The sequence below is a fragment of the Athalia rosae genome, chromosome 1, assembly GCF_917208135.1.
Source record: "Athalia rosae chromosome 1, iyAthRosa1.1, whole genome shotgun sequence".
NCBI classification, from domain to species: Eukaryota; Metazoa; Arthropoda; class Insecta; order Hymenoptera; family Athaliidae; genus Athalia; species Athalia rosae.
In genome coordinates this window covers 18,580,562-18,603,693 of record NC_064026.1, presented here as the reverse complement: position 1 = coordinate 18,603,693, position 23,132 = coordinate 18,580,562, and the positions used below count along the sequence as shown (strand labels likewise).

Genomic DNA, 23,132 nt, shown 5'->3' with positions numbered 1-23,132 from the left:
GATTAGAAAGTTGATCCGTGTTCTGCAGTAGATCTTGTACCGTGTCGAAAAACTGATATTATACAGTATTAAACGCGGACTCCTTAAAAGGAGATATATATATATACGACGCGATGCAGTGAGGCTGAATCCAAAGGTACCCGCACCTATGGGTTTGTAAGCTCTTCTCGAAAAAAATTAATCGAATACAATCAATTTATTAGAACATACTTAACCTAAGCTAACGGAATAACCCGGAAGTATCCGAATATCGAAATAGTGGCAAAAATTTACCAAAAGATTCCAGCATATCCCCATCGCCGTTATACTACATTCGGCACTCGTCGCATACCTAATCCATTTTCAAGTGGAAAAAAATGACACATTCAAGATTAAATGTATATCTACTTTAACGTACGCCGTTAATTTCGGCGATATTTAACCACCAGGGTCACACGAGGTAGCCCCGAGGCATATCCGTATATCTGAAGTTATAACGGTATACCTATATATATATATACGTATGTACATCGAAGAGTTTGTCCATAGTCATTTTGTCGCCCCCCTCTGCGCCCCCCTTTTTTAATTTTTAATCCTTTTACTCCTTGGTTTTTTTTTTTTTTTTTTTTTTTTTTTTTTCCAACAGCGACACGTCACTCTCGGCCAGTTACACGTCCCTCTCATGCACGTCTCTAAACGACCGATAAAAAGTAAATTGATTTTCGTCAGAAGCTACGACGAATAATAAATATCTGTCGACACTATGTGTCGTACCATATGGTCATGCAGGTGTACATATATTATACAGGTACGTATAATGTATGTATATAGCTGACAGACTTGCCGGCTTTGCGGCTTGCATTATTTCTAATAATTATTAATATATGTATACATATATACTTACGTACCTGTTTACATTTTAAAAAAAATTTCCCACAATTCGTACAGGCTAGGTACATATGTACACGATGCATATACACGATGTATATGTAACTTTCGATATTACTACATATATACATAAAGAGTCTGTGGGAATATAGTTTTGGTGGTGTACCGCTTGAATGGAATGATTTTCACTAGACGTAATTCTAGATTTTTTATCGAAAAACTACAATGAATATTTTGAAAAAATTTCAAGACGTACGGTGCGGCGCGGGAACGCCGATCATATATGGTCAACTGGGCATCCCCAGTATGAGAATAAGATAAAAATCGAAGTGAAAGTAAAAGTACGAATAGAGAAAAGAAAAAAAAAAAAAAATGATTGAAGGATATTCAAAAAGAAAATACAAAATAAAATGAAATAAAAGCTGAAGAGGTTGGGTAATGGACCAACGGATTACGCAGAGCTCAAACTCTCTGCTATTTACTTCCATTGCACCCCGTCGCGCTGGTAAAGTTTATTGGATATTAAAGAACCCCTGAAAGTCAAGAATCTGGAAGTAATGTTCACTCTGCAGCGCGTATATATACATATAGGTATATATATCTAGACTGCAGTTCTCCGCAAAGCGTGCATTTTTTTTTTTCAAATGTGTTTTTTGTTTTTTCTTCATTTTCTCGTTTTTTTCTTCAATTTTGTTCACGACGATTCTTGTATATATATCGACAATTACACGCGTTCGTATATTTACATATACGTAGTAGAAATAGGTGTAACTCCTTCACGGAGAAGCTTTTTTTATTCCTCCTCAATTTCATTCCTACTCGGATTGGATCCACTTGGAAAAACGAAAATATTCCGTCACCGAAATTATGGGGGGGAAAAGAAAAAAAAAAAAAAACAGAAAAAAACCAGAAAAAATGTCGAATATATTTCCGGTCGGAGAATTACGCAAATAATCGAGGGAGAGCCGCGTCGCGTTCCAGGTATGTACGAGCGGTGCCCCGGCATTGGTCTGCCCAATGAGGTGAAACGAAACGAAACGAAACGAGATGCGAAATGAGACGAGACTAAACTAGGCGTATATGTATATCGTGCACGTACGATATACGTACGTACATTCGTATGCATACAGTATGTATAACGAATAGCCGGAGCAGGTATGATAAAACGAGAAACGAAACGCTCGTGCAGCTGAGTGGTTGGAATAATTCTGGCATGAAACCGAAGGACATCGGCACGCCCCGAAGACCATATCCGGTTGTCGAGCTCATTCGACCGGACCAGCCAACGGATTGAGATGCTTGCCGTTGACGTTTGTCTTTGTCTCCGGGGTAGCCCTCGACGACTGGAAACGCGGAGTGCCTCGTCTCCGTCAGGTCGAACTCCGGAGTCGGAGCTGTCAGAGACAGAAGTTCTCACCCTCGGAAAAATAATTACCTACGCTCCGCAGCTACTGGAAACCTCTTCCCGCCTCTTCCTCCTCTCTCTCTCTCTCTCTCTCTCTCTCTCTCTCTCTCCTCTTACTCCCGCTCCTACCCCCGCTGCCAACGCTACTACTCTTTCTCGATGACGGCTATTGTGCCAATCAGACGCTCGAGCGCATCGACGATAAGCGCGGGAATATGATATCCGTTGTTGGAAAAAAAAAAATAAAACAAAAAAAAAAAAAAAAAAAACAAAAGGAAGAAAAACATTACGTCTCTGTTTTTATCGACTCCATTTGCTTCGCGTACCAGCTCGCGCGCAACCGATGTGAAAAAAAAAAAAATTATTATTCATACCGTTAAAAAATGCGGGAACCAATGATAATTAATAAAGCGAAAATAATGTGAGGTTTATTTTTTTCAATTTTATCTCTCCGTAAAACAATCTCGAGAGACGGACGTCATAGAAAAGCGGGTGTAATATGCGTATTGTACCGATATATGCGCGGGGAAGAATATTAATTAGAAGCGTGGCTAAATATGCGAATTAAACGCAACTATAATTGTTAATACAGGGATGTATACAGCGAAGGAATCCCTGAAGTACTTGTTTCCTATATAGATAAACAGGTGCACACCTTACGTGTGCAGTATCAGCGATTGCGGAATTATTTGAAAATTAAATTTCTGCAGCTGCACGGCGTTATATATAATTCACGCGAATTCATAAATCGCGGGGCTCTTATGCATACGTAATTAATGAAGACAGAGGCGAACAAATAAAAAAGGAAAAAAATAGATAACACGTAATAGCTGCACCCGAATTCCCTCGGGTAATTTCGTACACAGCGCACACGCATCGCCCGCAGGTGTGTACGAACCGCACGTAAAAGGGGAAAGTCTAGATTTCTCGAGCGTGCCGATAAAGAGGAGCGCGCCGAGAGAGGAGTGCAGCGTTATTTGTTCGCATCACACTGGCGCCGATACATAACAATTGCGCTCCTTGTAAAACTCTTTGGAGAATAAACGGTGTTCGCAACCGTTCGGGCGCGTAGGTGCGCGTAATCGCGCACACCTCTCCATAGTAGGTAGACGTTACGCGTTGTGCAAATGTGTACATTAACGCGGATACACCGCGTACACCGATCCGTGTCGTGGCGCGTTGCGAGTACCTACGTGCCGCATCTATACTCCCTCCTCCCGAGGGATCCCCGGGGGTCGTTCCATTCCACCGACGACTGCAACGAATCATTCTACGCCGACGCCTCGACACACTGCTGAAGCCGACGCGCGACCGACGACGTGTGAAATCCCGATTGACGAGTGGGTTGCATCCATTTCTGCGATGCACGTACGCGTAAGCTACCTGCACCACGCTCGATGCGACTCGTTCGAGAATCGCACGCGCGCCTCGTGAACTTGAGCGCGCGGGATGACGCCCGAAATGGCGAACGCGATTCCTCGATTTCTGGCGGAAGAAAATTCGACGCTTGGCATCCGGTTTGGATGCCGACGATTCGTAACGAAGATTCCGTAGCCCCCGATCGCGCCGCGTAAAGGGAGACGTACGCGCGCACCTATAGGACCGCGGCGGCGAGCGTCGCCGTGGAGACGCGGCTAGGGAGCGTTCTTCCGCGTTGCGGGACAGCCGCAGGAGCAGCGACGGCACGCGCGTCTCCGGGGCTCCGCAGGGGTAGTTCGGGCTTGTGCCGTAGGTCTCGCCTGATTGGCGGCTCCGGACTATCGACCATCCTGGGACCGGCCCTTTGTTTTAGCCAACACCCTCTCCGCACCCTACGTATACCTTCCGATCCTCGTCGGTCACCCCCTGAGCCCGGCTCGCCCTCTCTCTCTCTCTCTCTCTCTCTCTCTCTCTCTTTCTCTCTCTCTCGCACTCTCTTACATGTGGGTGACCTTCTCCGTACACCCGCCCAAAGCGTTGTAGCCCCGCGTTCGTTCACCAACCAGATTTGGAAACCAGGCTCGTTGTATTCGCGTAGACGCGATGGACGATCGCCCGAGGACGATATACACAGGAGCGACAATTTTATCGCATTACTTTTTAAGTGTACGAAATACATGGTAAATATGCGATATTCTCTAGAAGGTAGAGGCCGAATTTGAGTTTGTTATATTTAACGATCTTGAATCTGCTGCGGAACAGCGGCGACGGCGAGGAGCATAGGGAAATACTCGAACCTACGTGTATAAAAACGTATAATATAGTATACCTGTATTATATCAAATGAATCCGCGTCATTAGCGTCGTCGATTATTTTCAAGTTTTTCTTCTTCTTCTTCTTCTTCTTCTTCTTCTTCTTCTTCTTTTTCTTTTTTTCGTTTCGTTTCGTTTTCTTCTCTCTCCGACAAACCATCCCCCGCCCCTGCTGACCAGTATTTTTCTGCGGAATGCGCGCCTCGTTTTTAATTAATAGAGCGTGGCGGTACTGCGGGTTATATCTTGCGAGCGAACTGAAGTGTGGCGCTGTTGAGTTTCGTATACATACATATAAACACCGTATACCTGTGTATGGATATATATTTTTTATCTACATGTACATAATATGCCGTATATAAATGTGTACACGCTGCAGGGGTGCCGAAGGAATCGTTGAAGTGGGAGGGGAGAGGAATCGGGGGCAGCGTCGGAGGAGAGGTGCGGGGAACGGAGGCGGGGGTGTTTTTAATGAGGATGAGCGAGATAAACCTCCCTCGGATCTCCCTCTCGACCCTCCAGCATCCAACGGCACCCTGTACCGCCTCTGCTTCTGCTGCACCCCTCGCGCGTACACCGCGAACGCGAGATACCGAAATACAAAAGAGAAAGTAATTTCGTTTCCCAGCAATTTTTTACTCGAGAGTTTTTTTTTTTCTTTTTTTTTTTTATTAATCCAAGTTAAAGAAATAAATATAATATACGCACATACACTGCGCACAACAATTGAGGGTTCACTAGAATTTTGTCCTAAAAAAGACCCATTTTCAAATGAGCGTAAGATCGTCGAAAATCGGGCAGATTTCGATGAAAAAAAATAGAGTTTGGAAACTCGAAGCTCTCACTTCAAAACTGTCACCCTCAATTTGGTTCATTCTGCAAAGTTTTTCCTGAAGTTCTACAGCTCTGAAGGCATGAATGCAGAAATTTGGCGTTTTATTATTTTATTTATAACACGGTCACTGTGTTTGAAAAAAATTGCACAAAGATGGCGTCATATGGGTTTCAAAATTGTGCAATGATGAAACAAAAAGCATTTCAAAGGGTAAGTCTCAAACTATGAAACCCATATGCGACGTCATCCTTGTGCAATTTTTTCCAAACACAGTGACCGTGTTATGAAAAAAATAATAAAACGCAAAATTTCTGCATTCATGCCTTCAGAGCTGTAGAACTTCAGGAAAAACTTTGCAGAATGAACCAAATTGAGGGTGACGTTTCCACAGTCAAAACTTCAAGCTCCAAAATTCAATTTTTTTCATCAAAATTGGTTCGCTCATTTGAAAATGCGTCTTTTTTCGAATAAAATTCTAGTGATCCCTCAATCGCTGTGCGCAGTGTACCTATACATATATCCCTATGTTCGAAGAAACCGAATTGGGTAAACTCAAATTTGACTTTTTCACACGCTGCAACACGGTGTATCGTGCATGAATACTATAGCCAATTCTTTGTTCGCGGAGCGTTATTGTGAAATTTGAAAAATCGCAATCATATACATAAGTATCGAATCTCGGTCGAGCGTGGACTGATATAATTATTTTTCTTCTCCCCTCGAGAATCCGTTGTTTTTCCGGGTCCAACCCCATCTCGAGCGAGAGAAGCTTGTCGTGTGTATATGAATATTGTAGGGGGTTAGCGATGCCGCCAGGCAATCGCGGCGTCAAGCATCGCGGGATGCCCCCGGTGTGATTTACGCGATTTTTTTCTCTCTTTTCTTTCCTCCTTTCGAAATGGTAGCCGGAATAATTCACCCCTAATGCCTACGCTAACTGCGCCCTCGCTCGAGATCCCGCTACTCGTCGACACTGTTTATTGCCAAAAAAATGTCGTCTTATATATATATCAACCGACGCCTAGCTTTCTGAAGACGATATTCCGGGGAGTGGGAGTCGATATACAATGGCGCGTGTTCGGGACGCCTCACGCCGCAAAAGAACTTCCATAATTTATACCCTACACGGTAGACCGTTTTAGAAAAACAAAAAAAAATTCTACGTCGCCTATAAATAATTCTCTCCGATTTTTTATTCATTCATTCATTCGTTCATCCGTTCATTTCTCTCTCCGTTATAGGCAGATCTCTATCGCTGATAATCGTTAATATTATAATATGCTAATCCATGAACAAGTTTTAATCGCTTCAATCGAGTTACGCGTCTAAGACTAGTTAATTTTTGTTTTTTTCTCGATTATTTTTTTTTTTTTCTGTTCCGCCAAAGTTTTCAGACGGATAAATTATCGAGTCGTATAACGTAATCCGCACCTAGCGATTAGCGTATCTACGAATTCGTTTTATACGCGATGCGTATAATACATGTACAATGTAACGATGAGCAGTCGAATTAATTAGCGTATATGTATATGTAAAATTAGTCATCCGTTAGCCGCGGGAGTTTCTAATCGGTTTGCACGTGCATACGTGTAACATGTAACGTGTGTATTGCGTACAGGTACGTACGTACCAAACAAGGTATAAAATATCGTACCCTCGAGGGGCCCGACTTCGTCACATTTAATTGTGTTTGACATTAATTCAACCCGAACATCGAATTGATTGACGTTCGCGCGGTATGGAACCGCAAGTTATGGCGGGATCGGGTGATCGTTACGAACGATACAGTACCTACGTACATACAACATGTATATCTATATCTATTGTACGTGCGCGGTGTATGGAAATAAGTACGAGCGACTCATTATTTTCCATCTAATTATCTCGGCGTTGAGCCGATGCAACCGATACCTAGAGAAATTCACCAGGGCCACTTTCAAATTGGCCATTGTATTTTGATTCCTTCATCCCCCGCCCCCTTTTTACTTATTGTTCATTCGCGACGTCAGATTATAACGAATCGCACTCGATGTGTACGTGGAGTAGGTACGAGATATTTCATGCGATCGTCCTCAAGGATATCGAATTCATCGAAATAGTATATATGTATATATATGTATATGGTATAAATTTTTATCGCTTTATATACCTACGAGAATTTTTTTCTCCTTCTATTTTATTTGCCCCTTTTTATTTTTATTGCGAAGAGCGATTTTATTACCTGCAATGATTTTACGTGTCACGGTACACGTGCAGTGTGCGCTTCTATGTCCCGTATTATTGTTCGTTCGAGATAATCAGTCAATTAGAATATCATATTTCGTAGCCGTTGTCTTTGATAAACGCGAACAAAGCGCGGAGATGGCTTCTTTAATTTGCTTTTAATTAAAATCAATCGCTCCAAATCCTCGTCGACGACGTCCGCGATCGCGATGGTACCTAACCGTATATTATACCATCGTACCGCCACCGCGATATTCTATATACGCGATCCGCAGGTGTGTATATCTCCTCCTGATATTATGTAATCGAATTAACTAACAGTCTCTATTAAAACCGATCGCCTGCACGCGAAACCATCGAGTCTCGACTCGATTCTCTCTTGTACTCGTTACGCTCGCTCTCGGTACGCCCTCTTTTAATTGCCGTTACATCGCCAATTATCCGAAAGAAAACCAATAAGCAACAATGAGATGTGAAACAATTCGTGATCCGTTATATTCGTCCATAGGTTGCGTGTGCGACCTATAATGACGTAATATACGAAGTGAAATACGTGCGTAGTGTATATCGCATAAGAGAAACTGTTACGCGGGTATAACGTGCACAGGGTATACCTCGTGATACGGAAGTTAAAAAGGAGTCGATGCGACAAGGACCACGGACCGTATACATACTGTATACATGTGTATACGTGTACGACGAGGCCGTATCTAATCACGTGGCTCGTGTAATCATCTCGGTGGCCCCAATGGAGGACCCCCCCGTTTCACCCACTGCGCGCCCATCTAACCCCGTTTCCTGCGGGCTCAGCTCAGCCCGGTCACCGCCGTCATCCCATAAGGTCCCTTTATTCGCGTTGAGCCAGAAACGCGCCGCGTAGTGGCATTCTCTTTTTGTCCGTTCGGCACTGAGTCGGCGAACCCCCGACCGAAAGAGCGAACCGTTCCCGCGACGAACATTCGCCACCACCCTCGTCAATCGGACGAGTTACGGCTTAGCAGCTCCCACATAATTAAGTCGCAATTGAAAATTAATCATCGAAATTGACGCGGAGATCGGCTCTGATAAAAAAGGAGGTTCGCTTTGATGTGGCGGCGGTAGTCGCGGAAGCTTCTTACGCCAATTATTTCCCGGATTATTACTTTCCATCGTATCCCCAGCGAGAACCGCCCCGCGTCCTCCGTCGCAGCGGCAATTTTTTTTCGGAGAACGAGATTCGGTTTTCATATATTTTTTTTTACGCTTTTGCTTTCTTCTGTTTCTTTTTTTTTTTGTTTTTTTTTTGTTTTTTTTCATTCTTTTTCACTACGCGCGGGTTCCCAATAAGAGGATTTGACCACGCAAGAGAGTTACGACGTCCTTGAAGGTCCTTTCATTTTTCCACGATGTGCAGCGTATACCATACGAATATCGCTTTGATCCGATCGCGGAAAAAATTGATGAGACCCACCCGCGTCGCTCATTTCGGTGCAGCTTTAATTTCTATGCGGAGTCGATAACTAATCGAGTTGAAGAGAAAAAAAAACAGAAAAAAAAAAAAAAAAAAAACCCATACCTCAAAATCAGTAACGTCGGTTTCGGTTAGAAAAAATCAAAGTTGCTCGAGAATCGTAATAAAAAGCAAATAAGGGAAAAATCAACCTAATTTAATATCTACCAATTTTTTTTTTTTTTTTATAAGCCGCACGCTCAAATCCGGCACCCCGCGGTTATTACGTACACCGTAAACGCCCCGGTATTCCAGATTGCATTATTATCTTGCAACATTTGTTCCGACGACGCGGAGGAGCGATTCAGTGATGACCGAAAAGTGCTTTGATGTCGGTGCGACTTGCGACGCTGTAGGGTTTTCCGAGTACAATCCACCGACGCAAAGCTGAAGTAGTGCCGACGACGGGAGGGAGGGAGGGCGCGTATCGAGCGTACACGTGTTGCGGCTTACCTTGCGTACCGTCGGAGATCGCGTCGCGACTTACCTCTGTATTATTATACGTACACTCAGTGTCAGTTGGGTATATATATATATATATATATATATATATATAGGTATATCGTAAGGTATCTAATTTTACCCTCGCAGAAAGTAAAGAGAAAAAGAAAAAAAAAAAAAAAAAAGAGTCCCGAATACGTGTCGTCGAGTTTGATTTTATTGCGAAGCCCACGCGCGTGCAGATTGTTTCTAGTCGACAAACGACCCGCGTGCGAAACCTTTCATGTACGCGTGCCCGCCCCGCACCACTCGAGGTTTTGATCTCCTCTTTATTACCCACCGCGGTATAATTGTTATATTAATTCGTCTGGGTTTATTGGGATTTTTATTATACCGAGTACACCTACAGCGGATTTGCGTATTTCCTCGATTTGTCAATTGTATAATCGGCGCTGCGTATACGGCAGTTTTTGAACAAAAATTTTGAAATAGGAAATGAACTATGACGAGATTTTCGATTTATAAAAATGTATGAAACTCGCGCGTGTGCCATGCGTTTCGTATTGTAATATCGCCTACGTATGAAACATGTCTGGAAAAGTCTGACTGGTCCAAAATTTTTTGGCCACCATCCAGTCTGCAGTTTCTTTCTGACGGACAATGTTACAATTTCAAAACCATATCCGCGATATAGTTATAGGTAGATAAACAGAAATGGTTAAGATTTATCTCGCCAAAATATGCCCAACCCTTCATTCGTCGGGGATTGTTTGAGCCGAACAACGTGGAAATGTATAATAATGACGAAGTCCCAGTAGAGGGTAAAAATTCTGTCGAAAACTACATCGCTAGAAAATTACCCGTAGGTGCGGGTGCGCTAGTTACAAAATGGCTGCAGGATCCGCAGATCGATTGATTACGTACGAGCCGTCGTCGTCGTCGTTCCGGCTCCGGGGAATATTAGGTTATTTTCTTGAAGCAAAATGACAATGAAATCTAGGATAGAATATAAGAAATGAGAAAAAAAAAAAAAAAAACTCAACTAAAAGTAGACAGACGGAGAGAAATTTGCAGAGGAGCATCCGCGCCATTTTATCGAAGGGATCTTGGCAGGCACTCCTGCCTCCCTTGTATAGGTATATACCTATAGAGCAGCGCGAGCTTCCCGTTCTTGAAATCCTGGTAATCCGCGATGAGACATAGATTGAGTTCTGCCTGCCTGGCGGAAAAAAAAAAATGGAAGGAGAAAAGGAAAGAAAATTGGAAACCCTTGCGAACCCCACCTATACCTCCGCCTGGTTAGCCGGATGATAAAATTGCGCCGACCGGACGGGTGTTTCCCTAAGCCTGGATAGAAACGACGGTCGTCGACGGACTTCTTACCGAACTTATAACCCAGGCCATCGTCTTCTACCTATACCTCTGGATTTTTCACCCTCTACTTCCATTTTCGCTGTTATCGTCAGGAGGAGAAAAAAAAAAAAAACAAAGTTGCAAAATTGTCAACCTCCATTGAAACTGTTCAACGATTCTTTGTGAAAAGAAAAGCGAGTATATTCACAACATTTTTGTTTCTCTATTCTGAGCAACGCTGACTCTTTACGGATAATCCTTGCGTAGAGACGTGACGTGCGATAAAGCGAGTCGAGTTTTGATTTCGTCGAAATTTTCATCAAGAGGACGCTTTATCTTATCGGCATGAGGCATAAAGAAAGAGAAGGAACTCTGACTCTGAGGGAAATCGTAGTCGGAGATCCATTAGGTTAATTTGCAATTTGTTAAAAATGATGCCTCGCAGTTTCCCCTTCTCGCGCAGATGGCGTTTTCCTACTGCGATTAAGAAAAAGGTTCGTCCGGTGCAGGCGTTTGTGAGTGGTTTTTTTCTTTTTTTTTTTCTTTTTTTTTTTTCTTTTTCTCCTCCTTTTTTCGTTTCCGTAAATCGCGCTGCACCCCTCCGCACGTATACCTATGTATACGTATACGTGTACATCTGAACCGAAAGTCATCAACACTTTTATCTCGAGCATCCCCTAGCTCTAGCTTTTTCGCTTTCCTTTGATTCCCCGATAAGAGCTTGTTGGTATTAATTTAAACACACAGCTTTTCAACGAGCTATCCCCAAACTCCCCTGCCTCCCCCCCCCCCCATCCCATCGCCGAATCCCGATCGTAACTACCCCATCGCTGCTAACGGGCAGTGATTATTTTAATCCAACTGTTGGGGGGAAAGAAGTCGCGGCGAGGAGGAGGAGGAGGAGGAGGAGGAGGAGACGGGCGGGCGGGCGGGCGGGGCCAGCAGAAGGACTCGTAATTTGTTTCGAGATCCTATCTTCAAAGTGGCTCTTTTATCTGGCAAAGGGACACTGCCGCGCGTTGTGTAACGTACCGTTGAAAGAAACCTCGCCCCGTAACGTTCGATCGAGCCGAACTCCGAACGAATGGCTCGGTGAAGAGCACCAGCCCGCGTCGGCTCTGACCTCGATCATCGCGGTTTGCGCGCTGGAAAAAGGAGATGATAAAATTTCAAAAATTCGTTACCCACCCGCCGCCTCGATTCGTCGATTTTTCGCACCCCCTCCGATTCTTTCGGCGAGTTTTTTTTAGAGTTATTTTGAAAAATTTCATCGGCCAATTTTTCCAAGTCCAGAGAATCTGGAGGAATTTCGGAAACGTACGTCGCGATCGCGGTACCTTTGATCGAATATTTTCGGAAATTTTTAAAATCCGCCCGACGACGAGGAGTTTGAAAAAAAATGGTCCCAAGTTGGAAGCTATAAACGAGCGGAGGCACAGGTGCGCGTGGCGCGGTGCAGCCTCGCCGTAGGTGTACGAGGAACGAGGAAATAAATAAAAGTTGGTCCGCCGCGGTGGTTACGGACGCAGTTCTGCTCGGCGTATCTCGCTCGCCGTATCTCACTCCGGCCTCCTCGTTTTATTCTCGTTCTTTTTCCTCCTCACCTTCTCATATGCTCCGTCGCGTATATCGCCACGGAGGATCGGGGTAAGTCGGTAGCTATACGCCGTGCAAGCAACACGACGATGCGCACAATTAATATCGTCAGTATCTAAGATCTCTCATTATATTGCTCGGTGTCGGTGTCCGCCGCAGCGCAGCGACGTTTTTCTTATGGAAATACTCCGCGCGTAAACTGCCGTGCGTATGCGTAGTCGCATCCACACGCGCACACGCGCGCGCGCGTATCGAGATTTCGTCCGAGTTCCCGTGGCGAGTCCCGGTGACTCGGGGACGTGCGTACGTACGTACAGTACCAACATTCGCGGGATTCGGTCGGGTTGCGTGCGTAAAAGGGTGTCGGAGGCGACCGCGGCTACCGAACGCCCCGGGACACCGGGATACCGGCGATGCATCATCCCGCAGTAACGAGCCCGGGGACGCATCGCGTGTCGATTGAAATTCGAAATTTATATAATTCCATCAACGTTCTCGTATTGTAGGATGAACGGAGAGCCGGGCGTACCGAGAACCGCGATAACTTCTCTTCCGACCTATCGATAATTCCACACAAATCATTTCGCGCCCCTTTCGAATATCTTATTCTCGCAATATTTTCTTATACCCGCACGGACGCGCGCTCCTCATTATCGGACACAACAGGCGCAACGTACGTACGTACGTACGTACATCGCATTATTATCTTACCGCCGATTATCCGAGCGAAGAGTGAGTAATTCGTATTTTTGGAAAATTAACGATTATCCTGGAGTTCTTCGCGCCGCGCTCTACCCCGAAGGCCACCCACCGCAACCGTGGTCGGAAACGTGGAGTTTTATACGAAAAGCGACGTGGATATTCGGAGAAAATAATGACGATGAAGAATCACGACAACATCCGTGTGGATAAATTCAAACGGTCGAATAGGGATGTCCGTGGCTCATCAATATTAACCACCGCAACCCTTTCCTTTTTCGTCTAGACGTCGGAGGTCAAACGGTGGAGGGGTTGGTCGGTCGTCTTCGAGGGACGCGCGGGAATTGAATCTGTTGGATCCCGCGTGCAGGAGCGAGCGACGCAACGTCACGTACCGCGCGCATTATACGACACGGCTCGGGCTACGGTCCGGTACTCACCACGTCCACCACCCGCGCCGCATTCCACCCTAAACACATATTAATTAGCCACTGCGGCGGACAGGAAGACATAACTCCGTCTAGCTATGGGTGTTCGGGGTACCTCGCGCGGGGCGCTCATGCGGCGTCGGCTCCCGCTCCTGTTCCTTGTCGTGCGGGCAACGTGTCCGTGCGTAGCCGTCGCCCTCGACGGTCTCGACGGTCTCGACTCTCGCCGGTCCTGCGGAGTGTCGCGTTACGTGGCCCCGCCGGGTGGCCGTAGCGACCAGATTCACCGAGTCCGGTAGCAGCAGAAGCGTCTCCGCCGCGTCGGGACCGGGGGGCTTGCGGGTCTCGCCGGTCGACCCACGGAATCGGAACCCGAGTCCGGCACTCCTGGGCATTAATAATACCGGTGGCTACCCATATGTTAAACGTCCGCCGAGGCGCTCCCTGCGTTTCTATACACTTCCACGCGGCCCACCTACCTACAGCGTAGACTTCTTCCCACATGCGCTATTCGTCGTCGGGTATCATCCCTTATCGTCTTCTTCACACGCGCGTGTCCCGTCCTCCACCTGCTCCCGTTCTCCTTTATTTCTAGGGTTTTTTTTTTCTTCTCCTCCTCCTTCTTCTTCTCTCTCTTTTTTTTTTTTTTTTTTTTTTCCAACAGCGATCAACCCCGGAGCGAATGAAACTGAATTTTTCTCGTACGTTCGAACTTCATTCATCTCTTTTCTTCCCTGCAACGCTTCGGCTGAAAAATAACGAATCGTCGTGACTTTTTTTTTTTTCTTTAATTCTTTGTCTTTTGTTTATATTTATTCGCAGTGAAAATTTCGATTAAATTCACAGATGAATTACATTTTTTTTTTTCTCGTACGATGTTTCAGGTACCATTATCCGGAGGAGGCTTGGAGACCGCCACCGAGACGATATTCGTCGATGCCATCATCTCCTTGAACGACTACCCAGAACGTCTCGAAGAAATGAGGGAGAATGAATGAAAAATAAAAAAAGTGAAAGAAATAAACAAAAAAAAGTAAATCATAATCGGCAGCACCGCGATCTCCCGTCTGATCGATACCTTAAATTTGGACCTTCTTTACATCATCTCTTCGAACTTACCACAGCCACATTGTCATTTATAATAATAATGTAAATAAAATCATAACTCGCACTTCAATTTCTGCCTCGTATATTGATAAGGATAATATTAATCATAATAACGATAAAATTTCGAGATATACATATACTATACCTGTAAAAGAAAGGTCCTAATAATGATCACACCGAGATCGCCCAGCCTCCCCAAAATTACTGCCATCTGTGAACAATTATGTAATAATTAAAAGCTCATCTCGCGCGAAACCACACGAGTCATGAATATCGTCTAACGTTAATTAATCTAATCATTAGGATCAAATTGAAGAAGATAAAAAGAAATCAGCAAACAAGCGAACAAACAGATAGACGAAGAAAAAATATAAAAATATATATATATATATGTATCGAAAGTGCACAAATTTCCGTTGCGATCAAATTATTATTATATTTAATATGTATTAATAATAATAATAGTATAGGTATACATATATACATAATTATATATATATATATATATATATAAATGTACATTTTCAATCACCGTGGACATCGTTTGTATGTATCTATATATCGTTATATTTTGGCGCAGGATTATTGATTTGTAGATCGCCGACGCACACATACATATTTACGTATATATGTATACATTATATATATATGTATGTAAAGTATACATACAATATGTATATTAGGACACTATTATACCTATATCATATGCCACATTTCACCCGAGGTAAATAATTTGTAAATAACATAAGTTTTATCTCATACATGTATATGTATAGATATGCGTGTGTGCGTGTATACATATATATATAATGATAAAAACGAGACAAACATTATTATACACCACACACATCAAGCACACACAATCTAGGATTCTTCGATATAATTATATTATAATAATAATATTACTGCGATTGTAATTCATATATTTCTACATCAATTATTACCATCATTATTTTCACCCGAATCGTCGTCATCGTCATCACGGGTTTATATGCGTATATATGAGCAAATATTCACAAACTATGTCATTATCATTACGATTTACATACAGTTTTGCTGCTCGACTTCAATATTTTTTCATTATTATATATATATTATCATTACCATTGTTTTATCGCTGAAAAAGTATTATTATCATCAGTATGGTAAGGATCATTGTTAAAACTATTATGATTATTACTATTATTATCATTAGCACCAATAATTATGATTTTTGCCTTATGTTATTAGCTACGTTACGACGTATGGTTGAAATAAGAAAAATTTGTTGAAAATATTCCTGTAGTACATATTTATACGCGGGTACGTCGAGTATATATATACGGTAGACTTGTGCATGTGTGTATACAATAAGTGAGAGAAAAAAAGAAAACCACGCAAGAGTCGACGGGAAAAGTAAAAATTATCCTACTTATAACATCTATAGTGATATACGTAGTGTATACGAAAGAATGAAAAAACGGTGAAAAAAGAGAAAGACTATATGGAAGAAAAAAAAATTTGAAATAAAAATACAATTAATAATAATAATAATAATAATAATAATAATAATAATAATAACGATGATTGTGAAGAAAAAAGTAAGCTGCGACATTTTTATTGAATGAAAGATAATAAGGGAGAAAAAAAAGACAAGATAACATTCTCGAAAGATAATTTACCTGTGATTACGCTGATTAACAATTAATTGTACGACGGTGGAGAATCGTTAGTTTTCACGCTTTCGCAGGATATTGAGCAACCCTCTGAATTTTTCTTATTATTTTTACGTCGTCGTACGTATAACGTGTGTTCGTCGTTATAAACATATACACACGTATGCGTACGTATAGATTCTACGTCTTATATATTCGGGGTTACAGACGCGTGTGTACGTGTACTTAATAACGTATATATGTAAAGCTCGCGTAGCCAAAAGGAGTTTATGAAATATCATTTTTTCGCAGAGTAATCGGCCGTCCCGAACGCAGCGGGTGTCGGTTCAGCTCCGGGCAGTTCGGGTCGTTGGTTCGGCTTTACGACTGGTTCCAGTTAGTATCTCATACTTTAACGACGAGTTTTTAACATAACCGGAGAACACTCGATAATTCCGAACTATACCTACACCCGTTACCTATACATACGTGTGTACCTGCGAAACGCAGCAGCCGTAATATGCGAATATAAAGCTCCCCGAGTCAACTGAGGTGATCGACTAAATTTTGCAGCGCCACTTCGTCGACTCTCTGGGCCCATCCGGGCCGGCAGAAAACGATCCTCTTCTTCGACTCCGCGCTGCTCCTCCGGTGCTGGAAACACCGGGAGGTCAGTCCCGGAGGGGACTCTCTCTCTCTCTCTCTCTCACTCTCTCTCTATTGGAGTAAATAAAGAAAAAAGAGAGAAACGAAAAAGATATAATAATAAAAAAAAAAGAACGACGAATATCGCGGACTCCACCGTATCTTTCAGTCGATCCTCCCCTCGACGTCGGAGACTCCCGGCGACGAACGCCGTGGTAACCGGCGAGTGGAATGTTGTCGAACTTAACGAGCTTACCGCTTAAGTAATCGCTACCACTGTTGGGCCACCGCGAGACCCGAAAGCGTTTGACAAATTTCAGGGACATGAGGAATCCGTGTTGTCTCCAGGTAAACGTATACCTCCTATCCTACCGGCCGGTTGCCACCCGCGTTCCGAACGAGCGTATGGAAAAATTATACCTCCTATACATCGAGAGAATTATTCACGGCCATCTTCGCACGGTGTGGATTCGTCGAAAATTGGCCCACTTAAAATTATATGTATTTTTTGAAGAGCGTTACGCAACATTTAGATGTACCCATCGGGCGAAGCCTTTTTTCTCTGGTCTTCGAGGTGAAGACGACGCTCGACGTTCGGCGTCTGACGAGCAATTTCAAGTGCGGTTATTTCGGTGGAAGAAATTGCGGGGGAGCGTACCGAATCGTTGAAAATTAAGTAGAACGTTTTCCATCGGTAGACAACAACGAATCCGCCGAAGCGATCGCGATCGGCGGTTCGTAAATCGATCCGAGCGTTGTTTCCCAGTAGTTTTGGAACACCCTGGACATCCACCAAGCCGTTGGAGGTCCGGAGAGGACGCAGTGGCACCTGACTCGAGCTATTAGTCAGGGACCCCCGGCTCGCAGCGTAACTGCGGCCACGTTCTTTTCCATTCCATGAATCGAGAAGCGAGAAAAGAGCGGGACGCCCCGAACACCACCCGGTATAATAACCCGTGGGCATTACTTATCCCCGTACCGCGTTTGTGTGCTCGCTGCGCGCACGAATACAATTACACGGGAGGGGGGGGGGGGGGGGGGGGAGAGGGGGTTTCACGCACCCGCGTGCGTACGCGGTTGGGTCCTACGTAGGCGCGACGCACACGATATATCCCACGAGGTTGCGTTCCTCCTCGGACGCGATCGCGCTGCCCGATCGAAGGAGATAGGACCCAGCGTGGTGCCCCATTCATGATCGCCCACGCGCGGCAAAACGGACGTCTGGGGGACACTAAATGTTGGAAAATATTATTCGGCTCTCGGGTGTGACAGCGCCGATAGCACCGATACGCGATAATTGAGTGCTCAATTCGTAACTTCGAACGCTGAGATTCATCGCTCCGGGAATTCCGTGAGGTTCACTTCAAGCCCGTTCAACGTACGTACGTACGTAGATGTCTACCCTCGGCATTTCAACCTCCGGATAACACGTTACGATAATATTGAACGGGTCAGCTGTGCGATCCTCGGCAAATTTCCGACACGTAATTACTTCGAAATAGTTGAAATGTATAATATTACGGTGAAAAATTGTATAGAGACCAAAGTTTACGGTACAATTTAATCGAGGAATTGTTGTTATCAGCAGGACACCGCTCACCTCCGCTTAACGTTGAAACGATCCTTTAAAAATTTTTAACCCTCTCGATCCATTCGTTCATTAGTTTATCTCCGTACAATACCCATCACCCCCCACCCGGTGGACGGTTTATACTGATGAGCGTCGTGATTTCTTGCGATAATTTACGACGTTAACGATAAACGAATAGACGAGAATCGGAGAAACTGACCTCATCGCAACGATACCGCAATTCCGAGGAAACGAAAAACGAGCTGTTTCGTTCGAAATGGAAATTGAAATTGTGATTAGAAAAAATTCAATCGTCCGATCCGTGCGTCGAAGAGCTTCGTCCGTATCGCCGACCTTCTCTCTCCTTTTCTTTCTTAATGCAGAAGGAAAAGGGGAAGAAGAAAGCTCGACCGATTGCACTTTTCGGATAATCAGCGGGCAATTTGGTTTCTGCATTTTTCTTATTATTTGTTTTTTTTTTTTTTTTTTTTTTTTTTTCATCATCGTTACAGGACTGTGTGCGATTTCTCGTCAGCCGTACCGCGCGGGCGCGCACACACGCGGTATAACACTAATTAACGAGCGGAAGAGAGAGGCACGCCCGGCGGTACGGATAGGCTTGTTCAAGTTTCGTACTGCGGTGAGGTGAGTTTAGTGCGCGCGGTACCGGGGCCTTATAAGTTGCGACGCGCGTTGCGGACCTCGTTGGCTAGCGAGGTGAGTCGTCCCGTGGGTATAATTTATACCTTTGGTCGTCGGAACTCGGGGAGGTCCGCGGCGTCGTTGGCTTTACGGACGCAATTCAGCCGCAACAATTAGTTATTTATGGGGCGTTCACGCCTGCAACCAACCGACCAACCAACGAACCACGTCGCCCTCGTCTTTGCGAAACGTTTCGATGTTGTTATTGCTTATAACGCCGCGACCGCGGCGCGAATGCCGCTGCTTCGAAAGTTCCCAAACATTTTTTCAATCGCGTTGCGCCGTCGAGGTTCGATTCTCGTTTATTTTCGTTCTCTTGTTTTTTTCTATACAAGCGAACGGAAGATTTGGGGTTATATAACCGTCGATTTAAAAATTACATTTCTACGATTGTATACTTTAATATCCTCGGCGCGGAGTCGGTGTCCGACCAACGCGTGCTACGCGTGGTTACGATTCGAAAGGTGCGTGGGATATACGTTACGTCCGATGAATAAATTGTCTGACGAATAAACGACGGGTGTAGTTAATAAACCACCGCGCTGTTTGTCCCCGTGATTTATGCCTCGCGCCTATTCCTTCCTCTCTCTATTTTTATTCGTGCTTTCTTCGACGCTCCGATGCGATCCTTTTTTTTCCATTCGAACCCAAAGCTTTGGTAAGCTGGAGCTATACCGCGGTGTAAGAGCGGAGGGGGATGGGGTGGGGGGGGGGGGGGGGGGGGGAGGGGGGAACAAGGTCCGCGCGTTATTAGACGACGCGTCGGAAGACCTCGTAAAACAAAAAACAGAAGACGCAAAAAAGACCGTCACGTTGGGACCCTCTTCCGTACGTGACTCGAATTATCGTCGCGACAACGAATAAGCTATGGTATTATTATTACCCATAAGCAATCCGACGATCCACGCGCTGTTGCGCTCGTTCACCGATCCGCCGTGTCGCGCACGAGCTCAATTTGCATTTTACACGCGGTAAGTCCTTCTTTTTCATTCGTTTTCGTAATATTTTTTCACCGGCCACGTGACGATACCTGGTAACGTACAACGTTTAATCGTCGCTTCGATGTGATTCAAAAAGTGAGAAAAGGAACGTCCTTTCAAATTTCCTCCAGATTTTTCGGACTTCGGAAAAAATCAGCCGACCCCGTAAGTTCGATCGGTGCCCCATGAAGATCGCGCAACAATCGACGAGGGACGTCACGGGGACGCGGGAAAAATTTTGCGGACGATCGATCGATCGACTTCGAACGCGAGAGATAGATAGAAGATACAGCCTCGCGTTCGAAACCCTCCACCCTAAGCAGTGGCGCAACCCTGCGGCGTGCGAAGATGCCGCCCGGCCTGCGCGCTGGCCCAACGTATGCGTATAGGTTGTCTAGATGACGTTCGAGATACCGCCGTTGGACGATCGGTGTCCGTGTCGGTGTCCGGTGCTCCTAAACCTCGCCGCTCAACCTCTGCCTTCTCTCGTATCTCCGGTGTATCCAAAACCGGGCGATTTCGTTCCCCCGGACCACTAGCTGCCCCTCGAAGGGACCGCTCTTCTGACAGGCCGCCCGTCATTACACGGTGACTCGGCAAGGGCCGTCGTTCGGCCCTCGTGACCGCGATCTTCTTGGCTTATACACGTGTACAGGCGGCTAGGGGCTCTACATGCGTCACCGTTCCTGTACGTATAGCTATATATATATATATATGTATATATATATGTACATCCATACTCCTGTACAGGACCGGAATGGAGAGAGACACGCCACCGCGAACACCTCCGAAAGACATCTTGACCGGATCGAACGTTTGAAGTATACGGTGCTTCGAAAAGATAGACGCGGGATGAAGAAATATACTATACTGTATAGTATAATTTCGTACGCCTGAATCTATCTCGTACATATACGTCATTACGATCGTCGGAACTGGCACGTTATAGACGTGGTCAGAATACAATAGGTGTGTACCCGGATAAATAACCATGTGGATTTGAATTGAATCATACGAAAAAAGGAATACACCCATGTTTGAAATTGTCCGGATCAGAGATCCGTAAACGTATAATCCGTTCGTCCAGCTGGGCTATCGAACTTTATAAACAATCAATTATCATTACCGAGTGAATATAATTACGGACGGTCGTTGATTGGCTTGTAACGCGGGGGTGAGTTATGCCTGGCATTTACGATGCAGACGGAGAGAAGAAAATATGAAATAAGACGGTAGGTCGGTCGGTCGGTCGGTTGGTCGGTCGTTCGTTCGGATCCCCTTCGCAAAGTAGTCGACTGGTATAATTGTATGCATATTGTATGCCCGAGGATAGGGTTACGCGGTTGGCTTCCGGAATTTTAGTAATTTACTCTTTTTTTTTCTTTTTTCGTTCCTTCTCCATTTTTGCCTCTTTTTCCCTCGTTTTCTACTTCTTTCAGTTTCTCCTTCGTTACTTTCCGTGTAAAAATATCGCCTTTCCAATTACGCAACCGCGTTGCAGGCTAATTTGCATTTACAAAAATAAACAGCTCTGTATAGGCAACGCACATGTTAGTGTTCAATAGACCATATTATTACGCGTTTTTGCATAGTTATAGATATTTATTGAGAAAGACACACGTTGAGTTTATTACACATTTTGTCGTTCGTTGAATCGCGCCATTTCACTCCCTACAATACCCGCTCACAGATTTGCAGGAATTGCAATGGAATTGTTCGGAGGGGAAAAATGGAGAAGAAAGTCGAAGCGAGAAGAATAAAAAATATTAGCGACCTTCAACAATCTATGCGCAGCTACATTATATGTATACCTTACAATATTCGATACCCGATCAATAACGGTTTTACGGTCGTACATAGTAACTCTCGACGATATAACCACATGCCTAATGGTCCAGACACCTGCCGCGCCGCGAACGAACACCTTCGACGGAGAGAAAAAAAGAAAGAAAAAAAAAAAAATAGAAGAAAATAATAATAATACAATAAAACAAAAATAAAATTGAAAAAAAGGAGTGAAAGAAAAAGCGTGGAAAGAATATACTACAAGAAGTGGGTGGGAAGACCGATCGGAGCCAACAGCCAATATTTACTGGGTAATAATTTGCTCGAAATTAACGCGCTATATAACTTTCTCATTAGGCGTATCTTTAGTATGCCGTGTATAAATACATATTCTATACACGACCGTTGAACTCTTATGCGGCTGATATATTTTCACGCTAGACTATTCGAGACGTTGAAAAAGCCTCGCTGCATACAGACGGCTCGGTGTACGGTGTTGAGCATAAGCGTTATGAGATGCGACATATGCTGCGCACTCCTTTATGTGGCTAATTGCTCACATCGGAATATTAACATAAACGTTCGACCCGCCGATTATACTCACGGAGTATCAGCGACACGAAACGCGGACGTTGGATCCGCGGCACTTTCTTTCTTTTCTTTTTCATCGCCTCGTTGTTCGATTGGTATACATTGCGAATATAATATTATTCGTGTAGCGAAGAAAGGAAGGTGGGCGCTATAAGTGGGGTCATTTTTTGACTTCATTCTGGTCAGAAGATGAAAATCCTCCGAGGATTAAATTTGTCAAACTTTACGATGTCCGCCATGTTTTATACGAGTACAGGTATATCATAGGCGTACAACGAAGTTGCACGTATGTGTACGTTACACACGTGCAGCGTTGCACCGAGATCCGTGAAAACCAACGAGCGCGATCGCGTGGTTAGAAAATGAAGAGAAAACGAAAAAAAAAAAAAAGAAAAAAAAAAAAAGAAGAGAAGAAAATAGAAAAGAAATCGTTGATCTCATTCGCAGATAATTTAAAATCGACTCGTACGTCTGCGTAGCATCTTCGCTGTCTGCACGGTTGTTAGTGAACCGGCAATTTTCGAATTAAAAATATATATGGTTGGAACTG

The 23,132-nt window shown here is 44.4% G+C and overlaps 1 protein-coding gene across 2 annotated transcripts in view; it reads left to right on the top strand.

Annotated features, from left to right (window-relative positions):
* The window catches only part of LOC105685260 (transcription factor Sox-2), a 96,478-nt gene extending 80,376 nt beyond the window's left edge, over positions 1-16,102 (top strand). For both annotated transcript variants that reach the window (XR_002305633.2, XM_012399219.3), the window contains one exon: positions 14,453-16,102. Coding sequence is in view for 1 of the 2 variants with exons in the window: in XM_012399219.3 (XP_012254642.1) it covers positions 14,453-14,522 (70 nt within the window). In the remaining variant the exon portion in view is untranslated. The remainder of the gene's footprint in view (positions 1-14,452) is intronic.
* The last annotated feature ends 7,030 nt before the right edge of the window (positions 16,103-23,132 follow it).